Source organism: Haematobia irritans, chromosome 4 (genome assembly GCF_050003625.1).
Source record: "Haematobia irritans isolate KBUSLIRL chromosome 4, ASM5000362v1, whole genome shotgun sequence".
Taxonomy (NCBI): domain Eukaryota; kingdom Metazoa; phylum Arthropoda; class Insecta; order Diptera; family Muscidae; genus Haematobia; species Haematobia irritans.
Genome location: NC_134400.1, coordinates 64,737,714 through 64,765,202, shown reverse-complemented (window position 1 = coordinate 64,765,202; position 27,489 = coordinate 64,737,714). Strand labels below are relative to the sequence as shown.

Sequence of the window (27,489 nt, the reverse complement as noted above, 5' to 3'; positions counted from 1 at the left end):
ACTTTGGTAAGATTGTAGATGAAGTGTGCAGTGCAATATGTGAAGTCTTGATCGACGAAATTCCACCAATGACGAATTTTAACATACAACGAAATGCCGATACGTTTATAAAGTGGAATTTTCCAAATTGCGTTGGTGCAATCGACGGCAAGCATATTTCCATAAAATGTCCGAAAAAATCGGGAAGCATGTTTTATAATTACAAGGTATTTCTCTACAAGCTTATATATGTGAATATTTTTAACATACATTTTTACATTTCAGGGATTCTTCAGCATAGTGCTTCTTGCAGTGTCAGATGGAGATTACCGTTTTGTATATTTCGACGTTGGAGCATATGGATCGGAAGGAGATGCAAATATTTTTTCAAAATGTGCACTTGACAAAGCTATAATGGAGAATCGATTGAATTTCCCCGTACACGAAGAAAACAGTACTCCTTATACTTTCGTTGCTGACGATGCGTTTCCCCTTCAACAACGAATAATGAAGCCATATAAGCCAAGTAAAAACAACGCTTTGGACGAAAATAAACGAATTTTTAATTATAGACTTAGCAGAGCTAAACGATGCATTGAAAATGCTTTTGGAATAATGTGCTCTAAAAGCTACTGTCTTTCTAAAACAATGTCGTGTGGTCCGGACAGAGCAAAGTCTATAATTAAAACTTGTGCTTACCTTCATAATTTCTTGTTGAGAACCAGAAGAGATAAATATTGCCCAACTAATTTAGCCGATAGGGAAAACAGAAGAGGACAAGTAATAAATGGGAATTTCAGAAATCTTATTAGTAGAGATTCCCTATTCTTTTCTGACATATTGCCAGCTTCCCGGGGAAGAGTTGATGGGAGTGGATCTGCTGTGAGAGAAAGAATAATGGAATTTGTAAACTCTCAAGAGGGATCCGTACCATAGCAAAGGAAAAAAGCATTTTTGGAATGATAAAATAATATTTTTTAACAAACTTTTTTATTTATATATTATAAGTAATTACTAACAACATTTTTAACTTATAAATAAAATAAAAAAATAAAATAAAATGTTAAATAAAAAACAGTTCTACTGCTTTCAGTCTTATTTGAAATATATATTATATATAAAAAGGAAACTACTAGAATAATAAAAAAAAGCTAATATCGAATTGGAAAAAAATTCAGTCAAAGTAGAATTGAACATAATTTGCTTACAACGTTTAGTTGTGGTTAAGACAATAAAGTGTGTGGAAAAAAATATAAAAAAATAAAAAAGATGTTAAAAAGTTTAATTTTTTATCTAGTTATTTTCTAGTTGTTCTTGTTGCATATCATATGCTATATCACTGACACGCCGTTTAAAAATAAGCAGCTCCCTTGATGAAAATGTATCCATTATCGATTCTATGTGATGTAGAAAGCGTGCATGAGGACTCTGTTCATGTTCTGCTAAACCCGCCATTCGATCCATCCTTTGTTTGATATGGTAACTATTTTCCGTCATGTCCTTCATATATTGCATTCTAGCAGATGAAGCTGAAGTAGATGTCGATGTATCCTTAAAATAACAAATCGTATTAAAATATAATAGAATATATATAGAATCAAAAATTACATAGACTAGAGCATGCTTTTTTCGAAAACTTACATATGAATAAGATGACTGCGTATTTTGGAGAGGCTCATTTTCAGTAGTTGTTTCAAGCACCACTGTTGAAAATGTGCTAAAAATATGCAAAATAAATTTTACGAAACTCATAAAACTATAACAAATTACCTTCTTTGCTTAGAAGTATCTTCCAAAAAATCTAGAGACTGCGTCAAATCCCACGACTCATTAGAACTTTCACAATCTAAATTCATATCCAAACTTAAATTACATGAGCTACCCGATGAAGCTGATTTTTTCTTGCGATACCGTCGGCTATCCATTATACTTTTCCACCCAATCCGGCACAATTTTTCTAAGAATACTACTTTTATTAAAATCTAAACAATTGGAAATACTTACCGCTGACCTCAACTTCGTTAGACACCAACTCCCACGCCTGTTTCATCGCATTGCGATTCGAGTGATTGCGCTCAGTTTTTTTCCATATGATTATGTTTTTTTCTACAGCACTGCATATTTTTTGCTTTATTTCTTTAGACAACTTGTTTTTTCTTCCTTTATTTTCCATTTTGTTATTTATAATTACGAGTAAATATTTTCAAGTGTCGCGGCAATAAAAACAATTTGACAACGATCCGGCGTTTGAGTCCAACAACAGCGATTACTACACCAATACAAATATACAGTAACCGCTGGCAAATTCGATTGTACTTTATTCTAGATGTCGCTGCACAACATTTCTGTCAAATTTTAGTACGAAGAAGGAACTTAGTACTGAATTTGAAACATTTTCACAGAAAATTTTCACTTTTTATTTTTATATGGAGTTTAGCGGTGAAATTGGAACTTAATACCCACCTTAAAGCGGGAAAAGCCTCTCACTCGAATTTTTGTGGTTGCTGCAATAAAAACAAATTCACCTGATCTGGACGCTGGATTGATGCTGCTGGAGTTTTGGATTGGAGACATCTTCGTTCTAAACATCTTGTCACTCAATTTTTCATCGTTTTAGAAACGAGTGAGTGTTAAAAAGGATTTTTCACTAATATTTTACAAATAAAACCAAGCAAAAGAACTTTTTGCGACTGGAATACGCGATAGAGACGACTATTTTGCTGTTGGATGTTTGTTTACAAACTACTGACAGCACCAGCTGGCCTTGTCTATCAAATACTGGTTGAGGGTTGTTTACTGCTTGTAGATATGTCATGTGCGCACACTAGTTTGATTGGTAATACTATGGATCCCAGCGCCATCTACCGGTTGCATGAGGAAATAGGCAGAGGGAGAGAGGATAGATGACAGTATAAATTCTCTGTGCAGTTATGACAGACAGATGATTGGTTTCAATGGTGTTTTGGAAATTGGGAAGAAAAATGGCTGGGAAAGCTTGGGATGATGGCGAATGGAGCGTCAATAATGGAGGTTTTGATGATTGAAGCGTCAGATTATTCTGGTTTTGGACGCGAGCGAGTGAGGTTGATGGTTGAAGAAAGTGCGGTTATTGTTTTTTTGAAGTTGTGAAAGTTTGCCTAATGTTCCCAAAAGTCGTTTAAATAAAAACACAACAGGGCAGTCGAAACAAATATAAACAAATGTTTATCTTTTTTTATTGGGAAATGAAACTGTTTATTGTGCTAAATATTGGCAAGATTCGATGCTACTTTGAAATAGACCTAATGCTAAACTTATACATTGAAAAAGAAAAGTTAAAATAGACTTAAAACTAAACTTAAAAGCTAAAAGAAAAGTACAATACAATTTAAAAATTAAAAGAAAAGTGAACAAACTTAAAAGCTAATCTTAAATGCTAAATTATAAGTAACCTGTAAAGAAAGAAAACAAAAAGAAGGAGAACTTTAATAAAAGAAAATAAACTATAATAAAAAGAAATAAATTATAAAAGATAAAAAGACAATCTGAAAAAAAGAAAGAAAGAAAGACATTTTAATTAAAAGGAAAACCATCAATCTAAACTACTCCTATACTCACCGAACGTCCACCTCCATTTAACACCTCATTTGCGGCCCCGAGCGTTCCCGGCATCACGGAATCAACCATCGTTGTCATCATCTTCAGTTGGGTGTAATTGCGTTGCGCTGGTCATCCTACAGCGCCCAGGTACCGTGAATGTTTCCTTTTCTTTTGTCTGACACGAACTTGGACAGGTACATGATTTAGACCTTGACGGACGGACGGACTTGTACATTAAACTTCTGTGAATAAAAAAAAAGAAGAAAAAGAGATTCATTAGTATTTGAATTTTTATCTAGATTCACTAGTTTATCTATAGTCTGTTAGGGGGATTACATTAACGCCTGGGAAGGTTAAATAGTGCCGTATTTAGGCAACAGTGTTAGGTTGAGCTCACCCTAGGACTTGGTTTAGTAATTTAAGGACTGGTGAATTGTGTCCTCCAGTGATATGTATAATGTGCTCCCCATAAGACCTGGAATGGACAGTGAATAATGCTGGAAAATAAAGGAAGATAAAATCTTGTTTATTGGCAGAAAGTTTTACTTGTCGACGATACGATACTTACCTTACCTTGACGGACGGACGGAAAAGACAGGAAACGAAAAGGAGAGGACTGGAAGGTTTCATCATCTATTCCTGGGAAATAAACAAAAATAATTAGAAATAGAATTTTCATATGTTTTGTTTTTGCATTTTGTTTAAATTGAAGAATATTGTTAGAATTAGTTTAAATAAAACCACAAGCTTTTATAACGTCATGAATTGAAATATTGGCTTTTGGAAATTAATTTAAAGATGGAGGAATAGTAGGTTTTAAAAGGAAAAGGTAAAAGGGGATTTGAAGAACAGGTGAGTAACATTTGGGGTGTCCCGAGTTGATGGGCCACGGGGACACCATGGTTGGGTAGGGTCAGGCCACGGCATGCCTTGGAAAACCGGCATGCCGGCAAGCCAATATGGGTGGTAAGTTCTGTGGATGTTAATTTTTGTGATACGTACTTGTTGGTCTCTGTGCTGTCCTCCAAAGCTGGTTGAATGTTTTGTTTTTTTTGTCAGCTGCCAGAGGACTGAGTTGCCAATGAACCGCGCCCCATAGACTGAGCCAAAAGCCGGCAACACCGATCAGCAACCAGCGTACTGCAACTCGGTTCCTCCCTCCAGATGGCAGTAGCCTCCGGGCTGTGACAGATAACTGTGTTGGAAAAAAAAAGTAGTAACGAGATCAGCTGCTGGTAATGTTGGTGTGCGGTGTGTGTCATTGCTAAGAACACACAGGTACTGCACTACCGACATACAATACCCACTGATATTCGTTCACTATGGAACTCGTCGAAGACGTAACCCCAAGAAACAAGATTGATTCGCTGAGAAAAAATAAGCTTCAGCAATTAGAAAAGACAAATGCTGAATTATTAGCCAAAAACGAAAAATATGAGACTTTATGCTTAAAGTTACAAAAAGATATAGAAATGCTTAAACTACAATTAAGCCAAAACCAACGCCCAGAAATTTTTGAAACAGATGAAGAAGAGTTAGAAAATGAAGTTGGTCGATTCTCTGAGAAAGGTAGAGTCGGACCTAGAAAAGCAATACCGAAAACACCTAATGATTGGCAAATAGTTCAAAAACATAAAAGGCGAAGGGAAAGTCCAAATCATACAAACGGCAGCAAAAAGCAAGCTACGTCAAAAAAGTATTGGCTACAAAAAGATACACCCTCCACCGAAAACCAATTTTCAGTACTTGATAACCAAGCTGAAACTGATGAGAGCTCAGACACAATTTATACCCCAAAGCCACCACCCATATTTATCGATAATGTTGGTAATATTCAACCGCTCATGGTGCTTCTGGCTCAGTACTTCCCAGAGCAATATGAAATAAGGTCTCTTCGAAACGACCAAGTAAAAATAATTACAAAAAGCCACGATGCATACAAAAAAGTCGTTGAGGAACTTGAAAAAATGGATACTGAATTCCACACTTATAAACCGAAAAATGAAAGAGGATTTAAAGTAATTCTCAAACATCTTCATCCATCTGTTGATATTGTACAACTTAAGGATGAACTTCTTCAAAATGGCCACCAAGTGACAAATATTTGGAACTTAAAGCACCATCAAACTAAAAAACCCCTTCCTCTTTTTGAAATAGTATTGACCACTAAACCAAACAATAAAGATATTTATAATATAAAAAGGCTAATGAGTAGTGTCGTTGAATTTGAAGCCCCCCGCCCAAAAAAGACGATACCACAATGTTCGAACTGCCAACAATATGGCCATACAAAAAGTTATTGCAGAAAAAGATCGATTTGTGTTAAATGTGCTGGCAATCATGATTCAAAATCATGCCAACGTAAAAATTGGGCCGACGAAGTTAAATGTGCCCTTTGCAATGGGAACCATCCTGCTAATTACAAAGGCTGCAATGTATACAAACAGCTCTTTGAAAAAAACTACCCAAATCACAGATCTAATAGAGAAAGACAAGCTTCCGCAGTTGCACAACAAACCACAAATCCTATAGAGTCAAACACAATAACGTACTCAAAAGCAGCCTTACATGGTTTAAATAGTGAGATCTCCTCACAGCAAAACTATGCACGAGCAGATATCACTAAGGAAGTCCACAATATTCATTCTCAAAATCCACAATTTCAATTACCACAACAAAACCAATCATTTACAACAACAGACACTCTCAGTATTAAAGACATGCTAAGCAATCTAAATAATCTAATGCAACAAATGACCGGCCTTCTCCTCCGAATAACTAACCATCTCTCGCAAATATAAAAATGAATAATCTTAAAATAGTTTTCTGGAACGCAAATGGCTTATCTAAACATACCTTAGAAGTACAAGAGAATCAAATAGATGTATTTCTGATCTCAGAAACACACTTCACAACAAAGTCTCATTTTGATATACCACATTATAAATTCTACCACGTAACTCACCCTGATGGTAAAGCTCGTGGGGGTTCAGGCATCCTTATAAAGGAAAACATCAAACATCACCAGGGAGATCACTATTGTTCTCATGAAATTCAAGCTACGAACGTCATTGTAGAAGACTGGCTAGGACCATTAACAATATCTTCATTATACTCTCCCCCCAAACATAATATAAAAAAAGAAATGTACATGAATTATTTGAACACGTTGGGTAATAAATTCATAGCTTGTGGCGACTACAATGCTAAACATCCGTTTTGGGGTTCTCGTCTTGCGACCCCAAAAGGAAAACAATTGTACTATGCTATAAAAGAACTGCAGTTAAAAGTCATATCGCCAGGGACACCTACCTATTGGCCAACAGATCTAAACAAAATCCCAGACTTAATAGACTTTTGTATATGTAAAGGTATACCCGAAGGGCCGCAAAACTGTACAACGTGTTTCGAACTTTCTTCTGACCATTCGCCGGTTGCACTGACACTGACGTCAGAGTATATGAAAATTGAACAAAAATGCACATTGCATAACAAAAAAACAAATTGGCACTACTTCAGATACTATTTGCGCACACAACTGAGTGAAGACGTCCCACTTAAAACTGATGAAGAAATATCAGATGCTGTTGAATATTTGGTCCGAACTATTCAACAAGCCTCGTGGAATGCAACACCACTGAGCAACTTTTCGTCAAAACCAACCAGCCCCCCACAGGTCTTGGAAAAATTAGCCATAAAGAGAAAAGCTAAGAAAATATGGCAAAAGACAAAATCTCCCGAAGATAAGAGAAAATTAAATAAGGCAACCGCTGAACTCAAAGATCTCTTACAAAGATTGCAAAATGAAAAATTCGAAAGAACTATCCAAAATCTCGGTCCGAACAAGAATACTGATTATTCCCTTTGGAAGGTTACAAAGACTTTAAAAGGTTATCCAAAAACAAATTGCCCCATAAGAAAACCTGATAACTCTTGGGCAAAAACAAATCTCGAGAAAGCAACTACATTTGCTAATCATTTGTATGAGGTCTTTTCTCCAAATACAAACGATATACCAAATAATATCCACCGACTTCTCAATCAAACACATCAACTCGATTTGCCGATTAAGAAGTTTACGAAATCTGAAGTCCTTAACGTTATCAGCAATCTTAAGACAAATAAAGCACCTGGTTATGACCTCATTACACCTACAGTCCTGAAACAATTGCCAAAAGAAGCATTAAGCCTCCTAACTTATATATAACGCATGTTTAACACGATGCTTTGTACCCCCCCAATGGAAAGTCGCCCAGATAAAAATGATACTGAAGCCCGGAAAACCTGCTGATCAATTAAAAACCTATAGACCAGTAAGCCTTTTACCACTGCTTTCAAAAGTTCTTGAGAGTCTATTTCTAAAAAGATTAATGCCAATAGTAAACCAAAAGAACCTTATCCCAGATCACCAGTTTGGTTTTAGGAAAAAACATGGCACAATTGAACAAATCCATCGACTAGTCGAAACAATAAACAACTCGTTTGAATCAAAGTAATATTGTTCAGCGGTATTCTTAGATATATCCCAAGCATTCGACAAGGTTTGGCACGAAGGTCTTCTTTATAAAATAAGAAAACTCCTTCCAATAAATATATATATGTTTATTAAATCATACATCCAAGGACGATATTTTTATGTTCAGGAAGCCAATCAATCAAGTATGCTCAAAAATATACGCGCAGGTGTACCTCAAGGTAGTGTACTTGGTCCACTGCTTTATCTCTTGTTTACTTCAGACCTCCCTATATCAGATAAAACTATAGTTGGAACTTTTGCTGACGACACAGCAGTATTAGCTGTAAGCAAGAACGCGAACGTCGCAAGTAAATACTTGCGAAAACCACTTAAACAAACTATCAACCTGGCTAAATGAATGGCGAATAAAGGCAAATGAAACTAAATCAGCCCATGTAACATTTACATTAAAACAAAGCACATGCCCTCCAGTGAAATTGAACCAAATCCAAATCCCTCAACGTGATGATGTTGTATATCTGGGAGTACATTTGGACAAGAAATTAAAGTGGAAAAAACATATTCAAACAAAAAGAAAAGCTCTTGATATACAATTTAACAAAATGAAATATCTAGTGGGGAAACGATCTAAGGTTTCTTTAGAAAATAAAGTTCTTATTTATAAATGCATCATAAAACCAATCTGGACATATGGAATCCAGTTATGGGGAACTGCCTCCAACACAAATATTAAGCTCCTGCAACAATTCCAATCCAAAGTGCTTAGAATAATCACAAGTGTTCCGCCATATATAACCAACAAACGCTTACACCATGAATTAAACATCAAAACTGTAAGCGAAGAAATTGCATACCAATTGTCATTGTACAAATTAAGAATTTTGAATCACCCAAATCATCTTGCTACCGATTTGATGTCAAATCGTCATACATTTAGAAGGCTGAAACGAAAGGCTCCTCAAGACTTGGTTACATAGGACTTGTGTCGAATGGCTGAATAGACCATTATCCAAACATTTTAAGTAAATATATTTTATGGATTGACCACTGGGTCATTACCATTAAGGAAATTTGTAAACCAAGAATAATGTAAATATCAATGTAAGATAGATGGCATTAATAAAGCATTATATAAAAAAAAAAAAAAAACTCGAATGCGAAGGATTTCCGACCAATCATCATTCCTACTTAAGACTCTGGAGAGGATGATGGATATTTATCTTAGAACTAGCGTCGATTCAAGTTTGTTTGGGCAGGTCTACTGAGACCGCATTACATTAACTAGTCAGCTTTATTGAAAGCTCACTATCTGTCAAAGAATACACAATAGTGGCGTTTCTAGACATCGAAGGGGCGTTCAATAACGTCCATCCGAGCTCGATATTATATGGACTGACAACTCTGAATGTTGATCCATGTATACTTAGGCTGTTAGACGAACTTCTAATGAAGAGACGTATTTCAGCCACACTAGGACAAGCAAACATACAAAGGTATGTGAACAGAGGCACTCCCCAAGGAGGAGTTCTATCACCACTTCTTTGGAATGTTGCTATAAATAACCTTCTGGTTACCCTAGAAAAAGAAAGGATAAAAGTGGTGGCATACGAAGATGGTGTGGCTCTAGCAGTCAGGGGAAAATTCCCATCCACAATCAGAGATATTATTCAGAGGGCCCTCCGGATGACTGAGAAATGGGCGAAAGACAATGGTCTTGGGGTAAATCCTGCAAAGAGAGAACTAGTCATGTACTGCAAAGATCGCAAAACTCCCACGGTTAGGCCCATTTCCTTAGGGGGTATTGAAATTCCCTTTAGTGAGTGTGCAAAATAGTTTGGCGTTATTTTGGACAGGAAGCTGAACTTTAAGCTTAATATTGAAGAAAGGGAGAGAAAAACAACGGTAGCTTTGTACTCGTGCAAAAAGGCAATAGGAAAAAAGTGGGGACTAAAACCAAAAATTGTGCATTGCTATATCGTGTTGTAGTCTGGTGGCCGGCACTTCAGCAACCGGCAGGTTTAGATAAAGTTCAGCGTATGGCGTGCTTGTGTATATCAGGCGCATTTAGTAAGACAGGAACAGATTCCCTTAATGTCATGCTGCATCTATTGCCTTTAGACATTTTGGCCAAACAATCAGCTGCAACAACGGCTGTGCGGTTGCGCTAGCTATCGCTGTGGTCGGAAAAAAGTTACGGTCACAGTTCGGTCCTCAAAATAATGCCAGATGTGCCTAACGTAGTGGATTACACTTTGGCGAGACCACTTTTCGACAAAAAGTTTGAGACTCTAATTCCCAACAGTGAGGCGTGGTGTACACGGACCCCGGGGAATAAAAGATATATAGATTTCTACTCTGATGGCTCCAAATTGGATGGACAAGTGGCTTTCAGAGTATATTCTAAAGATCTGGAACTTCGAATAGCGAAAAGATCACCTAATCATTGTAGTGTTTTTCAGGCTGAAATATTGGCAATAAGAGGTGGTGAATTGGCTGAGAAGTAATGTTCCAAAAAATGTTGGCATTAATATATACTCAGACAGTCAACCTGCAATAAAATCCTTGGACTCTGTGTTCCCCAACTCGAAAACGGACATCGACTGCCGCAAATCTCTCAAAAGTGTTGGCAACACTGTTGTGCTTTAGTGGTGTTTTTCTTAGCGCTATTAAAAATTTGAATAATTTTTGTGTTTTTGCATGTAAAGAAAGGTTTAATTTGTGCCGGTGTATTTTAAATCATTCAGATAAGTGATTAGTTTGTTGAAAAGTTCACTATTGGTTAATCCTCTGTGTAATTAATCTGTATTGTATTTATTCTCATTGGATTATTTGTCTGTTAAATAGTTTGTGTTAGTTTACAATAACAAGTGTGCTTTGCTTTCTTGTACCAGTTGTTTTGTTTTTGTAAATGTAATTTTCTCAGTGGCTGTGGATACACTGGTAGAAAAAAGGCCGCACGTGGCCATTACCGTTTGTTATTAATTGATTGGTTCACGTTACCTTCTAATTTTGATACCACTTTCTATCAAATCATTTACATCCGGTATTATTATGGTATTAACTATCACATACCCGTAGCATATGATATCCCTGCCCGCATTTCAACGTTCCATTTCATCCTCATCGCTATCACAGACTCGTAAGAGACACTGCAACTATCGCCAACTGTGATGGGGTAAATATATCAAAAAGTACATGGAAGTATTTTGCCATCACTATTGTTACAAGAGCCATTTTATATTTTGTGAAACACCAAGCACAACTATCTTCTTATATTTTATTTAATTAAAAATGATAATGAAGTGCTAAAAACATAGTTATTTCGCTTAAAATTGTGAAAGGTATATTGGTGAACAATTTTTGACTTTCCAAATGGAATAAAGTGATAGTTTTTCAAATATTTTTCCAGACACGCTGCCTCAATTGGGAATAAAAGCACTGGCTGATAGACGCTACAACATGTAACTTGCAACTTGTAACTCAACATCAATCTTTTATTAATGCATAAAAATATGTTAAATGTGATGTGATAGTCGTATAAATGTTATATTTATGAGAATTTATAAATGTTTAATAAAATTAATAATCATCTAAACAATCGGGTTTTACTTGACCACAATGATTCTTTTACAACTATCTTAAAATTCTCTTTTTCTGATTGTTTGAAAGGGCTCTTATTGGCGTCGTTCTAAATTTATTAAAAAAGGCACCTAATAATTGCACTCATGCGATACTTTTTTGTAGTAACTTGGCGTGGTACAACTTCTCAATAGTGACGGCGCTTTTCCGAGGAGTTTTGGATATCGTATACGACTGTTTTCGACGTAGTGGGGATTCTCAGAAGCGCCCCAAAATTCAAAAAATGTTGGCAGGGATGTCGCGTTATAGACGCGTTAATTGCAATATTTCATCCTGACTGAAAAAACTAAATTTGTGGATATACCGAAGTATTCGTAAGTATAAAATGTTTTAGTATTATTAATGTTTACTAATTCGGAACCATTCTCTCATTAGATACGTAAGAGACATACAAAAGCTTTCCAAATCTCACAACAGGCAGCTTGAGGCATACAGAGCCTGTGATGGGACATAAAATTCAACAATAAATACCGGGTTTGTATTAAACCCAATACCGTTTTGGTATTATTTGGTAATACCACACTGTTTATACATCAATATTTTAATGTTATAAATATTAATACCACTTAGGTATTAAAGGGTGATTCTTTTGAGGTTAGGATTTTCATGCATTAGTATTTGACAGATCACGTGGGATTTCAGACATGGTGTCAAAGAGAAAGATGCTCAGTATGCTTTGACATTTCATCATGAATAGCCGAACGATCTGCCACAACGTCGAATTTTCAGTGAATGGGCCCTAGAAAAGTTGGCAGAAAATCCGCTTTTTTATCGACAAATTTTGTTCAGCGATGAGGCTCATTTCTGGTTGAATGGCTACGTAAATAAGCAAAATTGCCGCATTTGGAGTGAAGAGCAACCAGAAGCCGTTCAAGAACTGCCCATGCATCCCGAAAAATGCACTGTTTGGTGTGGTTTGTACGCTGGTGGAATCATTGGACCGTATTTTTTCAAAGATGCTGTTGGACGCAACGTTACGGTGAATGGCGATCGCTATCGTTCGATGCTAACAAACTTTTTGTTGCCAAAAATGGAAGAACTGAACTTGGTTGACATGTGGTTTCAACAAGATGGCGCTACATGCCACACAGCTCGCGATTCTATGGCCATTTTGAGGGAAAACTTCGGAGAACAATTCATCTCAAGAAATGGACCGGTAAGTTGGCCACCAAGATCATGCGATTTGACGCCTTTAGACTATTTTTTGTGGGGCTACGTCAAGTCTAAAGTCTACAGAAATAAGCCAGCAACTATTCCAGCTTTGGAAGACAACATTTCCGAAGAAATTCGGGCTATTCCGGCCGAAATGCTCGAAAAAGTTGCCCAAAATTGGACTTTCCGAATGGACCACCTAAGACGCAGCCGCGGTCAACATTTAAATGAAATTATCTTCAAAAAGTAAATGTCATGGACCAATCTAACGTTTCAAATAAAGAACCGATGAGATTTTGCAAATTTTATGCGTTTTTTTTTTAAAAAAAGTTATCAAGCTCTTAACAAATCACCCTTTATTTTTAATACCATTTTGGTATTTTCATAATACCGAATGGTACTTTCATGCCTTGCGTACCGCCTGTACCATTCGGTATTGATATTGTACCATACGGGGTTGGCTAACTATCAATAACGCACGGTATCGATTAAGCCCGTATGGTAATAATTTTTCTATGGGTGTATACATACATACATTATTATCAAGCGGTGTTGTCAATACTTGTATTGTTGATTTGGTGGTCAAACGGTGTTGTCAATACTTGTATTTGTTGATTTGTGTTTTTGGCGTTTTTAGTTTTTTTGTGACATCTTATGCGCTTTACAGATTATCAGTTATTCCGGACGGAATGTCGGTGTTTGTAAAGAATCTTACAGTGTGTCGGATCGATACGACTTGTCGGCGATGACTAAATAATCGGTAAATGTGTTATCGATCCCATAAACATGCAGCAGTATCGATTGTGCCTTCGGATATATGGGATATGTTCGACACGAGCACTGTCGTCCGGAATAACTGATAGTCTGTAAAGCGCATTAGTATATTGAGGCAGTGGGATATTTTCATTTGATTTTTGTTATAGTTTATTTTATAATTTGTATTTTTCATTTCGCATCTATGGAATACCATTTATACGGACTTCACATGCAATGGCGGAATTCTCTTGACGGAGAGACTGTAGTTTGAGCTCTTTAATTTCTGACTTTACTGTATCCACTTCACTGACAATTGGGTCAAACTCCGATACCCGTTGGATGATGTTGTTGACATCAGATCTCAACTCATTAATTTTTACATGTAATTCCTGCAGGAATCGCAATTCAAATATCTCTAAAAGAGATTGCATACTAGCTTGAATAACCTGATTTTGTTTTTCAAACCTGGTATCCATTATCTGCATTATACGAAAAGGCGAATCTGAGAGTCTTGTGTCAACTGTTAAAAAGTTTTGGTTGCTTTCCCTTGCCCGTTTCGATTTTTGAATATTTGGACTTTCCATAGTATATTTTATTGAATTAGTTTTATTTCGTTTGTCAAAGTTCTCAGGTAATCTAATTTTATTGGTGGTTTTATTATCGAGTTGAAATTAGAGTTTGTTTCGTTTTATTTTGAATTTGAATTAGAGTTTTGTTTTTATAATTTCGTTAGCATGTTTTTTGGCTGTAAATGTAAATTTTGCTGCATACTGTTACGTTGTAAAATATATCACTGATTTTATAGCAGCGGTAATTTCGTAAGATTTATATTTTATGTTGATTTGAATTTAACGGTTTAGGATGATATGTTTATTAAGCACAAGAAGAACTTTTATTTATGATTGTTTTGACGTTTGTTACTCTCGAAAGCACTCTCTATATTTGGTATGAGTGTTTTGATTATCTTTTTATGCACACTAACCGTATTTGGCGATTGTTTGATATTTTTATTTATAAGAATATAAATTTTTTTTAACATTCACTGTTCTATGTTCTATAATTTCGACTGGATCACAACACAATATTTATAGTATATCACTTTTCTTTACACAATTTAAAGGTTATATTCTTATAAAAAGGTTCATTTATGAGAGCTTCAATGAAACACGGCAACACGACGTCCAATAGGTGTCCTTGACACCTTCCTCTCTGAGCGAATTGTTATTGACGGTGTTGATAGTATTGAATTCCTTGCGGTAAGGGTAGATGTTCTGGGATTTAGGTTATTCGTCACATTCTCATATATTCCTCCGGCTTCAGAATATTCTACCTATGAGCGTCATTTTGTGGCAATAAATAGAATAATGTCTGGGATGAGTGATTCGGACAGGATCGTGGTTTTGGGCGATTTTAATTTGCCTATGGTGTCTTGGCTCAGCTTGCCTGAAACGGAGGCGTTGACGCCACTGACTACTTCTGATGGATCGGAATGGGTGACGACTTTTTTGGATCTTTTTCTTGATACTGGTTTGGGTCAGATCAATGGAGTTTTGAACGTCTTTGGAAAGGTTCTTGATTTGGTTTTTGTAGGCGATCCTTATAATTTGATTTGTCCAGATGTGATCCTGTTTCTTATCCCGAGGATAGGTATCACCCTGCTTTCTCTCTTTCCCTCTTGGATGTTGCTCATGGGTCTCAAATGGTTGCTGCTCGGGATGAGGTATTTTCACTATGTTTTAAGAAGACGAATTTCGATTTCTTGAATTCGCTTCTTTCGGGTGTTGACTGGGGCTCTGTTTGTAGTGTGATCGGTTGACTGATATCGATATGGCTGTTGCCACCGTGGTGCAATGGTTAGCATGCCCACCTTGCATACTTGTGTTCGATTCCTGCTACGACCGAACACCAAAAAGTTTTTCAGCGGTGGATTATCCCACCTCAGTAATGCTGGTGACATTTCTGAGGATTTCAAAGCTTTTCTAAGTAGTTTCACTGGAATGTCATTGAGCTTAACATGGAATCGGGCAGCACTCAGTGATAAGAGAGAAGTTCACCACTGTGGTATCACAATGGACTGAATAGTCTAAGTGAGCCTGATACATCGGGCTACCACATAACCTAACCTAACCTCCATGGCTGTTGATAATTTCTACAAGGTTTTGGACGGTTTTGTGTCGCGGGCTGTTCCTAGGCGAAGGGTGGATTTCCCTAGGAATCGGTATTCTCCTGTATTGACGAGACTCAGGAATGATAGGAATATATGTTTTAGACGTTATAAGAGGACGGGATCTGATTTTGATTATGCTCGGTACTCTGTCGCCAGGTCTATTTATAATATGGAATCAAGAGCGTGTTATGTTCGTTACATTGATAAGGTTAGAGGTGACATTCATTGTAACCCGAGGTCTCTTTATGATTTTGTTAGGAGTTGACTTTTATGGGGACCAGTCCATTGCGGACTGTTTCGCGGGCTATTTTGAATCTGTTTATAGAAAGGGTGCTTATGATGCTGATGGTTCGTATCCCTATTCTATTAGATCGCTTGATAGGGTGGCAATTCCATTACTTGATAGTCTGTCTGTGTCTGGGTATTTGTGTGGGGTTGAGGCGTCCACCAGTGGTGGTCCAGATAGGATTGCTGGGATAATTCTGAGGTTTTGCTCCGAATGTCTCTCTGCTCCATTGTCGATGTTATTTAATAGTTCATTGAGGTTCGGTTATTTCCCTCTAACATGGAGGAGCTCTTTTGTCGTACCACTTCATAAGTCGGGGAGCCCCTTTGATGTGGGTAATTATAGGGGGATAGCAAAATTGAGTGCTATTCCCAAGGATTTTGAATAGATGGTGACTGATGATTTGTCGCATGGCATTTCTTCGATACTGGATCCCTGCCAGCATGGTTTTCGTAAGGGCCTATCGACTACTACGAGCTTGGTGGAATTTACTTCTCATGTTATTAATCAGTTTGTTGTTGGGAATCAGACTCATGTTATTTATACGGATTTTAGTAAGGCTTTTGACCGGGTGAATCATAAGCTCTTGTTATATAAGCAGGATTGCATTGACCACTACACTTTTGGCTTGGATTTCATCGTATCTTGATTGCCGTACGCAGATTGTGTCTTTTGGTGATTCCTATTCAAGGTGTTTTGATGTCCCATCAGGTGTGCCTCAGGTTAGTCATTTGGGGCCTGTCTTATTTTTGTTATTTATAAACGATTTACCTCAGTCCGTAGTTAGCTCCAGGATTTTGATGTATGCTGATGACGTTAAGTTATTCTCCTCGTTTGATAATTCTGCAGGTGCATTTATTACAAGGTGATTTGGATAGCTTTGATGATTGGTATAGGGTAAATCTGATGGATTTGAACTTGAGGAAATGCAAGTTTATGCGATTCTTTAGGTCTAGGCCTATTGATGTTCGGTATAGTATACGGGGCTCGTTATTGGAAGAGGTTGATTCTTTTGTTGATATTGGCATTGTTATGGATCGTAGGCTTAATTTTAATAGTCACATTGATTCGATGGCGAGTAAGGCATATGGGGTTCTAGGATTCATAAAGCGTTGGGCGAAGGAGTTTTCGGACCCTTAAGTTACAAAGAGGCTTGCCCTTGTTAGACCCATTCTAGAGTATGGTTCTATCGTGTGGGATCCTCAGTATGAAGTTTACATTGATAGGATAGAATCGGTTCAGAAGCAGTTCTTGTTGTTCGCTTTGAGACATCTTCATTGGAACAGTGATTTTGTTCTTCCTTCATACACTTCTAGATTGAGGCTGATTAATTTGCCTACTCTTAGGAGCCGACGGACGATGTTGAGCTCCATGATGATGTATAGGTAAGTTAGTGGGGATATTCCATGCTCGGAATTGATATCTAGGATTAGGATAAATGTTCCTTTTAGGGCATCTTGGAATTACCAGTTTCTTTACATTGATTTTCAACGTTCGAATTATGCTTCTGTGGAGCCTATTCTTAGGATGTGCATTATTTTTAATTCAATCTATCATCTAGTTGACACTAATCTTAGTATTGATATGATGAAGTCTAGAATTTTAGCATATTTGGATAACTAATACCTTAGTTTTATTGAATAACCTAATATTTGATCTTGTGTTTTAATATATCCGGCTGATGAGTCCTTCTCTGTAGCTGGTCAAATACCTCTGCCTCCACCCCGCCATGGTCCGGATCATGGTGTGTACGCTGTCCCTGCGTCATGGGGACGAGGCCTGAATCTTAATCGGGCTGCCACTTTAACGTAACCTAGCCTAATGTATGTAAGTTAATCAAATCCATTTATGGCCTGAAACAATCTGAAGAATATGGAATGAAAAATTCGATGAGATTGCGATACATATTGGATTCACACTGTGTACTGTTGACACTTGTACATACGCAATGAATAGCCATGATGAGTATAATTTAATGATAGTGTATGTGGACGATATTTTATGGAATGGAAGTTATTAAGAAAATATTATTGGAGAATTGCTTATATTCAATACGCTTTCAAACATTTTTTAAAAGTATTAGATTAGAATTCAATTTGAGACATTGTTGAGAAAATCGCGTTCTCAACAAAAAACAGACATTACCCTCAACAGCAGATTTCAACAAGTTAGCAACAATTTCTCAACATATTAGCAACAACTTTCCAAACTAAATTTCATTTTAACGCTTCAAACCTATGGAAAATTTGTTGAAAGCAAGCAATTTGCAAGGCCATTTGAATTAATGTTAGGTTAGGTTAGTTTAAAGTGGCAGCCCGATTAAGATTCAGGCTCACTTAGACTATTCAGTCCATTGTGATACCACATTTCTTCTAGTTTTAACCCCTGAACCTTCTTGATTATTTTTCTTTGTTGAACCAACCAGACCCAATAAACACAAACGTTTGAAAAATGCTAAATTTCAACAATTTTTCAAACATTTTTTCAAAGGATTAGGGTAATATTCAAGTTGAGAAATTGTTGAGAAAATCGCGTTCTCAACAGAAAACAGACATTACCCTCAACAGTGAAATTCAACACATTAGCAATAATATCTCAAGTGTTATCCTCATATTGAAATGCATCGCTACTCAATAATTTCTCAAACAATTTTCGATGAGAGTCACGTTCAAAATTAACATCGTTGCAAATACTTTTCAACCTACATTTGTATGAATGATATCCCCACTTCAAATTGAAAGTCAAAGCCAAAATTCTATGAATTTTGTATAATGTATTAATTTTCATCAAAATAAAATACACTACATGTTTAAATAATATGTTTAATAAGATTATTATTTATCATACCAATTGATAAATAATAATCTTATTAAATATATCAACAAATAACAACAAAAACAAAAGACAACAATATTTTAAATATCTTAAACATTATTAGTAAACACTTTTGCATTGATAATTCGATTTCCTCCCTTTTGGTGTCATAAAACAGCATTAACATTTATTAACATGCGGGCAATTTGAAATTAGGAACGTACTGTACCGCGTGTTAGAATTGATTTCCAGCAGAAGGAATTCAAAAAATATCCATTTTAAACTGATAATAGCATATGAATTAAACTGACGATGTGATGCACATTTTCATTCAGAAGTTGTTGATTTCAACAATTTGTTGTTTTTAACAATTTTAATTGGTTGCACTTGTAATGTTTCTGGGAACTTTTTCTTGTCGATAAGTCACTCATTTTTCATTGGTCAGCTTCTTAATGTTTGCAAGAATGTAGCATCCAAAGATTTTAGTTTTCTGCAAAGAGATTTAAATTTAGGGACTTCTCTAAAGTGTTGATTTAATTTTTCATATTGACGTACCAATTATTATAAACTATTTGAAGCAGTCCCAGTTAATTGTCCACAATTTTTTCATCGGTCAGTTTTTTAATGTTTTCAAGAACGTAGAATCCATAATTTTAGTTTTCTGCAAAGAGATATACATTTAGTGACTTCCTTAAAGTTTTATTTCATTTTTTGTTTTCACTTACCTATTTTTATAAACTATTTGGTTATTTGTCTAAAATTTTCCATTTTTTTAATTTCTTGCAATTGACCACGAACTTCGTTGCACAAATAAGTATTGAAAACCACATGGTTTTTTCGTTGCATTTTAGGGTAGTGTTTTGTCAAAGTTTTCTCATATTATCTTCAACACCTTTTCAAAGATTTCGTCAACATTTTGGCAAATTGGAAGTAATTCGCAAACAATTTGAAGATGTATTGAAGATGAGCTATTTCAAGTCAAGTTGAATTTATGTTGAAAATTATATTTACCCTCAAACTGAAAAGTTGTTGCATTTGAAAAACGCTCATCCTGTGTTTATTGAGGAAAAAAAACATTAGCAGACTGCTTAAGTTAACGTTTTCCAAATCCGCCAGTAATCTGAAGCTATATGCTCCTAAAAGTTGCTTGCGCTTTACACAAAATGCAGGACACTCACACAAGAGGTGTTTAATTGATTCCTTTTCCTCCGCATCATGACAGCTCATACAATAGTCATTATACTTCACACCAATAGTTTTTGCAAAATCGCCTATCAGGCAGCGACCCGTTATAGCAGATATCAGGAGTGATATCTGACGTCTCGAGAACACTAGCATATCTAGTGTGCGGTTTAAGTTTAAATGGGGCCATATCTGAGTATATATTAATGCCCACATTTTTTGGAACATTACTTCTGAGCCAATTCGCCACCTCTCTTATTGCTAATATTTCAGCCCGAAAAACACTACAGTGATTAGGTAATCTTTTCGCTATTCGAAGTTCCAGATAATTAGAGTATACTCCGAAACCCAATTGTCCATCCAATTTGGAGCCATCAGTGTAGAAATCAAAATATTCTTTATTCCCCGGGGTCTGTGTGCACCACTCCTCACTGTTGGGGATTAGAGTCTCAAACTTTTTGTCGAAAAGTGGACTCGCCAAAGTGTAATCCACTACGTTAGGCACATCCGGCATTATTTTGAGGACCGAACTGTGACCGTAACTTTTTTCCGACCACAGCGATAGCTCGCGCAACCGCACAGCCGTTGTTGCAGCTGATTGTTTGGCCAAAATGTCTAAAGGCAATAGATGTAGCATGACATTAAGGGAGTCCGTTCCTGTCTTACTAAATGCGCCTGAGATACATAAGCTCGCCATGCGCAGAACTTTATCTAAACAAGTCGGTTTCTGAAGTGCCGGCCACCAGACTACAACACCATATAGCATTAGAGGTCTAACCACTGCCGTGTATTTTCCTATTGACTTTTTGCACGAGTACAAAACTGCGATCTTTGCAGTACATGACTAGTTCTGTCTTTGCAGGATTTACCCCAAGACCATTGTCTTTCGCCCATTTCTCAGTCATCCGGAGGGCCCTCTGAATAATATCTCTGATTGTGGATGGGAATTTTCCACATCATCTGCGTATGCCACCACTTTTATCCTGTCTTTTTCTAGGGTAACCAGAAGGCTATTTATAGCAACATTCCAAAGAAGAGGTGATAGAACTCCTCCTTGGGGAGTGCCTCTGTTCACATACCTTTGTATGTTTGCTTGTCCTAGTGTGGCTGAAATACGTCTCTTCATTAGAAGTTCGTCTAATAGCCTAAGTATACATGGATCAACATTCACAGTTGTCAGTCCATTTAATATCGAGCTCGGATGGACATTATTGAACGCCCCTTCGATGTCTAGAAACTCCACGATTGTGTATTCTTTGACAGATAGTGAGCTTTCAATAAAGCTGACTAGTTCATGTAATGCGGTCTCAGTAGACCTGCCCTTCGAGTATGCATGCTGTCGTTTCGAGAACAAACTTGAATCGATGCTAGTTCTAAGATAAATATCTATCATCCTCTCCAGAGTCTTAAGTAGGAATGAGGATAAGCTGATTGGTCGGAAATCCTTCGCCCTCGAGTGAGAGGCTTTTCCCGCTTTAAGCCTAGCACTAAGATAACGTTTTCGCACGGAAAACTGTTATACTCCATATAAAAAACGTTAGCGCGGAATATGTGCGAAATCTTTGTTTTGAGCATTTTCAAACACATATTTATACAACCCTGGATTTTTCGCACGAAAAAATAGGCAGGTATATTATTTCGCATAAATAAGTTAACATCCCTGGGTTTGAGACCCTATTTACCGAGATAAATGAAGATATTCGTTTTTCGCAAAAACGAACCTAGTACTAGGCATTAGGTATGAAAACGACTTTTGTTTCCCTACACTTTCCTGGGATATATAAGTTGATACATCCTTTATATATCGCCGACAACCATTTAATAATAATTTTGTCAGTCACTGCTTGTAACTCCGCCGGAGTAATTCCATCAGGTCCGGGGGAGTTGAATGGTCCAAAGCTATTTAACGCCCATCTTATTCTAGATTCCGATACAATTTCCTCGATAGGAAACGAACGCTGAGCCACTGTGGCACCGCCAGAACCTGGTTCAACCGTCTGATTCCCAGGAAAATGTGTGTCCAATAGTACCTCCAGCGTCTCCTCACTGGACGTTGTCCAATTGCCCTCCGATGATTTAATGAAACCTGGAGCGGAGTTGGTGGATGCTAGAACCTTCCGTAGTCTGGAAGCCTAGGACGTATTCTCACTACTGCTGCAGTAATCATTCCAAGAGTTATGCTGAGCATTTCTCAGTTCTCGCTTGTATCCTCTCAGATTCTTCTTGTAAGCGTCCCAATCCTCAGGGGCTCTAGTGGACTTTGCCTTGTTAAAGAGCTTCCTGCAGGATTTCCTCATATTACTTAATTCCGTAGACCACCATGGTGGTCGATTTTTCCCCCTTGGCTTCCCTCTAGGGCATGCAGCTTTCAGTGAGATATTGAAGGCCTTAGTAATCCGCTCCACTGCGTGTTCGATATCTAGCACATTTCTTGCGAGGCCAAGGTGATGTCCAAAACCTCTTGCCTGTTTTTAGTGACAAAGGTTGGGGCATCTCCCTTGCAGACTACCAGATTAGTACGCAAAATAAACTGTATTAGCGACTCTCCTCTTGCATTAGTATCACTACTTCCCCATATACTATGATGCGCATTCGCATCGCATCCCATAATGAGTTTCGTCTTTGTTTTCAGTGACTCCTCAACTAAGGTCTTAACGGCACATGGAGGCATCTCACTGTCATGTCCCATGTAGACCGAAGAAAGCCAATATTTGCATTTGGCTATTTCTAAATTGGCAACGACAGTGTCTGCATTGCACATTGAAGGAAGCAGAAACAAGTAAAGCTCGTTTTTAGCAATTATACAGGCTCGGTTTACATCATTACCAGTGCAATAGTTTGAACCCCGGAGTACTTAATTCACATATTTTGTTTCTATAAACGTATGGTTCTTGAATAAGAACTATGTCTATGTCCCCTTTCATCAGGTGAACTTTTAAGGCAGCACATGCAGCCTTACAATGATGAAGATTTATCTGGAGGATCCGTAGGACCATCGAGATTTTCAATAACCGTCACATTAGCCGCTTCAATCGAGTCATCAAGAATGTCCTCTTCAGAGAACTCGGTGACTCTCGCAATAACCATAGGTTCAACTTTGGTGAGTTCTGAGGCAGTAGAAACCTCCTCACGCATACGGTATCTATCCATGTCTTCAACTTTGGTATCTCCCTCGACTTCGCAAGTGGATCCTCTTACTTTTGATTCAGACAGAGGCTTGTCCATTTCTAAATCCTTTAGCTGATCGTTTTTATACACCTTCATTGGGATATAATGAAAGCCATAACATACACGGCCCTGAGACTTTGCTAGATGTGGCAAAGACTGAGTGTTCAATATAAACACTGCATGCCGTCTTGGTCCATCCACTTCATCCAAACGGCCAACCTTCCAATCAGCTGTTGGAAGATCTGGATTGCATTGTTTCAGTCTATTTAAAATAGATTCAGGGTCAAAAGGGTTTGCACGTATCCACGCATGTGCTCTAGGTCTAGCCGGTATGTCTTTCTTCTCGACTAACTCTAGAGCAGCTCCTTCCCAAACTTCACCAATTAGTATCAGAGCAGCTTTAAAACATTCTATAGACCTCTGGTCCTCAAATGCGACTAGCTTAAATCGTCCTTGATACCAACCAGCCTCTTGGTGTCGAGGATCTGGGCCGGGAAACTTTTCCAGCACCTGTGAGTAGACGACAGACAGAGCATACTCAATTACCCCCATTTTTGCTTTGGAACCATACCGCCCAATGCTCCTTTATTAATGATAGCCCTTTTGGAGGATGGCAGCTCATCCGGCGATCGTTCCCTTTTTCCAGTCTCAAGAATTCCTTGAGCCCATTTTAAGGAATCGCTTTGTTTAGCCGACAGCGTGCTTGGATCGACTGATCCTAACTTCGTTAGGATAAACAAAGCATTTCTGCGTTCCTTGAATCTCTTTCGTGAGGGATTACCTCCTTTTGATATCGTTTCCTTAGAAAAAGTTCGACTTGTCAGAGTGTCGCCACCTGTCGACCCGTCTACAGTTCGACTAATTGGGCCTAACTCTTGGTCATTGCCCAGATTTATAACTCCAATCGATACCCGTCCACTGGGCCTTGAAGTTAGCAACCCAGTGGATGACTTGGAATTTCGCTGCATGGTGGCTTAATATCCCACCACACTTGAAATTCTTAGTAGGTATCTATTACGATGAGTTTATCCACTATTGAAAAACACGTCCGTTCCGTTCGACGGTTGAATAGAGAATTAATGTTGAAAATGGTATTCACTATCAAATTGATATGGCGTTACCTATGAAAAATGTTCATCCTTGTGTTTGTTGGGAAGTGTTGTAGAAAATACTTAAAGCTATTTTCTGTTTGTCTTAAGCGCTAGGCTTTTCAATTTTTGTCGTTACTTTGAAATGTATGTCTTTGTAAAAAGATATTTTTTTTCTGTTCAATCATCAAAATAAAATTTCTATCTGAATACACACAACATTATTTGAAACTGTATTTAATGCAAAAATTATCAAGCAAATTTAAAAGGTATTGCTTTTGAAAATGCTCATCCTGTGTACTGGTATGCGACTATTTTGGGATTATTGCAACTGTAATTTTCCTATCATTAATTCTCAATTTAATGGATATGTTGGTTTTGACTTGAAAGGCAATTGTGGTGTAAATCTCACAATGCTTGTATTGTACATACCTACGAACTCTTGATATCCTTGTACAACTGATTGCAAGAAAAACAATAGAGGAGTAAGATGGGAACATGACAGTCATCGTACAAACTGCCTCATTTAATGTTTAATTTCTCATATATTGGTTTGGAGTGCAAATACTATCAACCACAGAAATGTATATCTAACAAAGTTGTAGCAAATGATTGACATATATGCTTTTGAAAAATTTACTGTATCCTAAAAAACCTGACACCCAAAGCCTACATTATCTGAAAAAAACTTCCAAATTCTTTATTTTTTTTTTTTTTTACTTCTTGGCATTTTATATTGTCTCACTTAACCACCATAATGTTCACCGCCTGGTAGATGCACGTCCTCTACCTCTACCTCGAGGCCCTCCTCTCCCTCGTGCTCCTCTACCACGACCTCTGTTGCCAACGCGATTCGCCTCCTTCTTTTTGGATTTTGACTTGGGTGTGTCATCAATCAATAGCGTTTCGAGGGGAAGACTATCCGGTAATATAAAATATCGTATATTATTTCCCCTAACGCTTAGAGTTTCCAATTGAACAGGGTCTCTACTTTTTATTGTCATTTTGACTGATTTTAAATGTGTGTTCATAGCTACGTCGACACCAGTTATAGTTCCATGAATTTGCGTACCATTTTTCAGCTCCATTGTAACTGTTTCATGACTCAACTTCATCAAAAATCTGTAAATAAACAAATAAAATATAACGTGAGTAGAATATGTTTTGAATATACTGTTTTGCGATATGCACTATTTTCCCGTAGACATACAAATCCTAATATACATACAATAGCAAATTGTTTTACACTACGCCAGCACGTGGTCAAAGTATTATAATTTTTATGTACAAGAAAGTAAATATTGATCATATCCTTGCATTGTATTTAGTGATATACTCGCAATCACCTACCGAGAATATATCATTACTATAATTTCCCGCTTCTTTGGCTCCGGACCAATACCAAAGTCATTAAACTAACGACAAAATCTTTGGAACTGGGTAATCCTTATTCTTAGTATATAGCAACCAAAACATTGATTGGTATCAATCAACTGTACAGCATTTTGGGGTATAGGAAAAAAACAGATCCTGAGATAATTCCAATTTCAACAAGATGCGGATGGAAAGATAGACGAAGGCCAGATCTTGTTAGAAGTTCACAATCATCAATAATGATTATGTACTTTGCATGGTTGGAATTCAATATTTCCAGTAGTATGATTGCAACATAAATGAATTTTATTAAATCGCTAGTTTCATTCTGATAACGAATACATACTTCTCAATTCCGGAGGCATCTATGGCAAACAAAGGTTTATTTTAGTTAATTTGGTAAAACGTTGCTTTTATTTCGTCTGCTTGGACAAGCTGAGGTGACAATCTCAATCTTTTTATTGACTTCAATTATGCCTCAATGTTACCGATAATCGTTGAAATTGCATTTTTAATCACCGTTTATGGTGTCATCATTTTGATTAAAATTTACTGCTAATTAAAGCGAGTTGAAGAACGGTTTGGCTTCCACGAAGGACGATTGTGACCGTTACAGTCCCTAATCGGCTTCAATAGGGGCTCAAGGATGTGCGTTCCATAAACAAGACTAGTTTATAATTAGCAAGTTTTATAACCACCCTGCAATAAATATATTATTCAAGTTATGACTATTTGCAAACAAGTAATAACCAGAACTCCGGACAGTTATGCATCTTATACATCCATTTAAGTAAACACACTATGAATATCATTTTCTTCCATTTCAATACACGCGACCGACATCTCAATATTACAATATCTATTAACGTAATTTTTTTTTAATCTTCCATTACCATATTCTTTAAATAATTACCTCACAAGTTTCATGATTCCTATCAATTTATATTGCAAATTAATGGAAATAAAATTGGAAGAATATGATCGTAGCCGCTTTATTATTTCTACTAGTAAATAAAGATTGCAATGGCGATTTTTGGCCAGTGCTACCAAATGTTTTTCGTGGCATCATCTATTGAATACCATCCCAAAGAGAATAAAAATACAAGAGGACGAAACTGTGAAGTGAAACTGCTACAGTAGGTGGCAGTCATGAGGAAAATTTCTTTAATATCATGCAGTTTTTGTCGGCGCTTATCTCAGATATCATACAGTTTGCGTCGGCGTCACCCAGTTCACTTCTCTGCCTTACGAAACGTAAGGAAAATAGGATTTAGAACCAACTTTGTAATAACAAATGTTCTTTATATATAAATCTTTTCATTCTATTAAATTTTTTGACAGACAATTTGAAATTATAACTGCCGATGCCCAAGGCAGATTTAGTAAAGTAGTTTTAGTTTTACAAAACCAAAAATGTCAGTCGCCATATTGAAACTTTGATTGTCAGTCAAATTGAATTAAATTTCTCACTTCCCTGCCAAAATTTTTTGTATTTGGGGGCGCTTCTGAGAATCCCCACTACGTCGAAAACAGTCATATACGATATCCAAAACTCCTCGGAAAAGCGCCATCACTATTGAGAAGTTGTACCACGCCAAGTTACTACAAAAAAGTATCGCATGAGTGCAATTATTAGGTGCCCTTCTGGATACATTTAGAAGGATGCCAATAAGAGCCCCTTCAAACAATCAGACAAAGTGAATTTTAAAAGAAACATTGTGGTCAAGTAAAACACGATTGTTTAGATGTTTATTAATTTTATTAAACATTTATAAATTCTCATAAATATAACATTTATACGACTATCACATCACATTTAACATATTTT

General features: G+C 36.9%; 1 protein-coding gene and 1 long non-coding RNA gene across 3 annotated transcripts; both read right to left on the bottom strand.

Annotated features, from left to right (window-relative positions):
* Positions 1–3,740: 3,740 nt before the first annotated feature.
* On the bottom strand, positions 3,741–4,742 carry LOC142236096 (uncharacterized). Of its 2 annotated transcripts, XR_012721901.1 has the most exons (3): positions 4,561–4,742; positions 3,956–4,197; positions 3,741–3,800 (listed from the first exon to the last, which is right to left on the bottom strand). It is a non-coding gene; the product is annotated as an uncharacterized LOC142236096 (long non-coding RNA). The 2 variants fall into 2 exon arrangements; XR_012721900.1 differs by having other exon boundaries at positions 3,741–4,197.
* A 20,031-nt stretch (positions 4,743–24,773) lies between these two features.
* LOC142235077 (putative small nuclear ribonucleoprotein Sm D1) lies at positions 24,774–26,719 on the bottom strand. Its single transcript, XM_075306302.1, has 2 exons — positions 26,575–26,719; positions 24,774–25,409 (listed from the first exon to the last, which is right to left on the bottom strand). The coding sequence occupies exons 1-2, from the start codon at positions 26,586–26,588 to the stop codon at positions 25,049–25,051; spliced, it is 375 nt and encodes a 124-aa protein (XP_075162417.1). The 5' UTR covers positions 26,589–26,719; the 3' UTR covers positions 24,774–25,048.
* Positions 26,720–27,489: the final 770 nt, after the last annotated feature.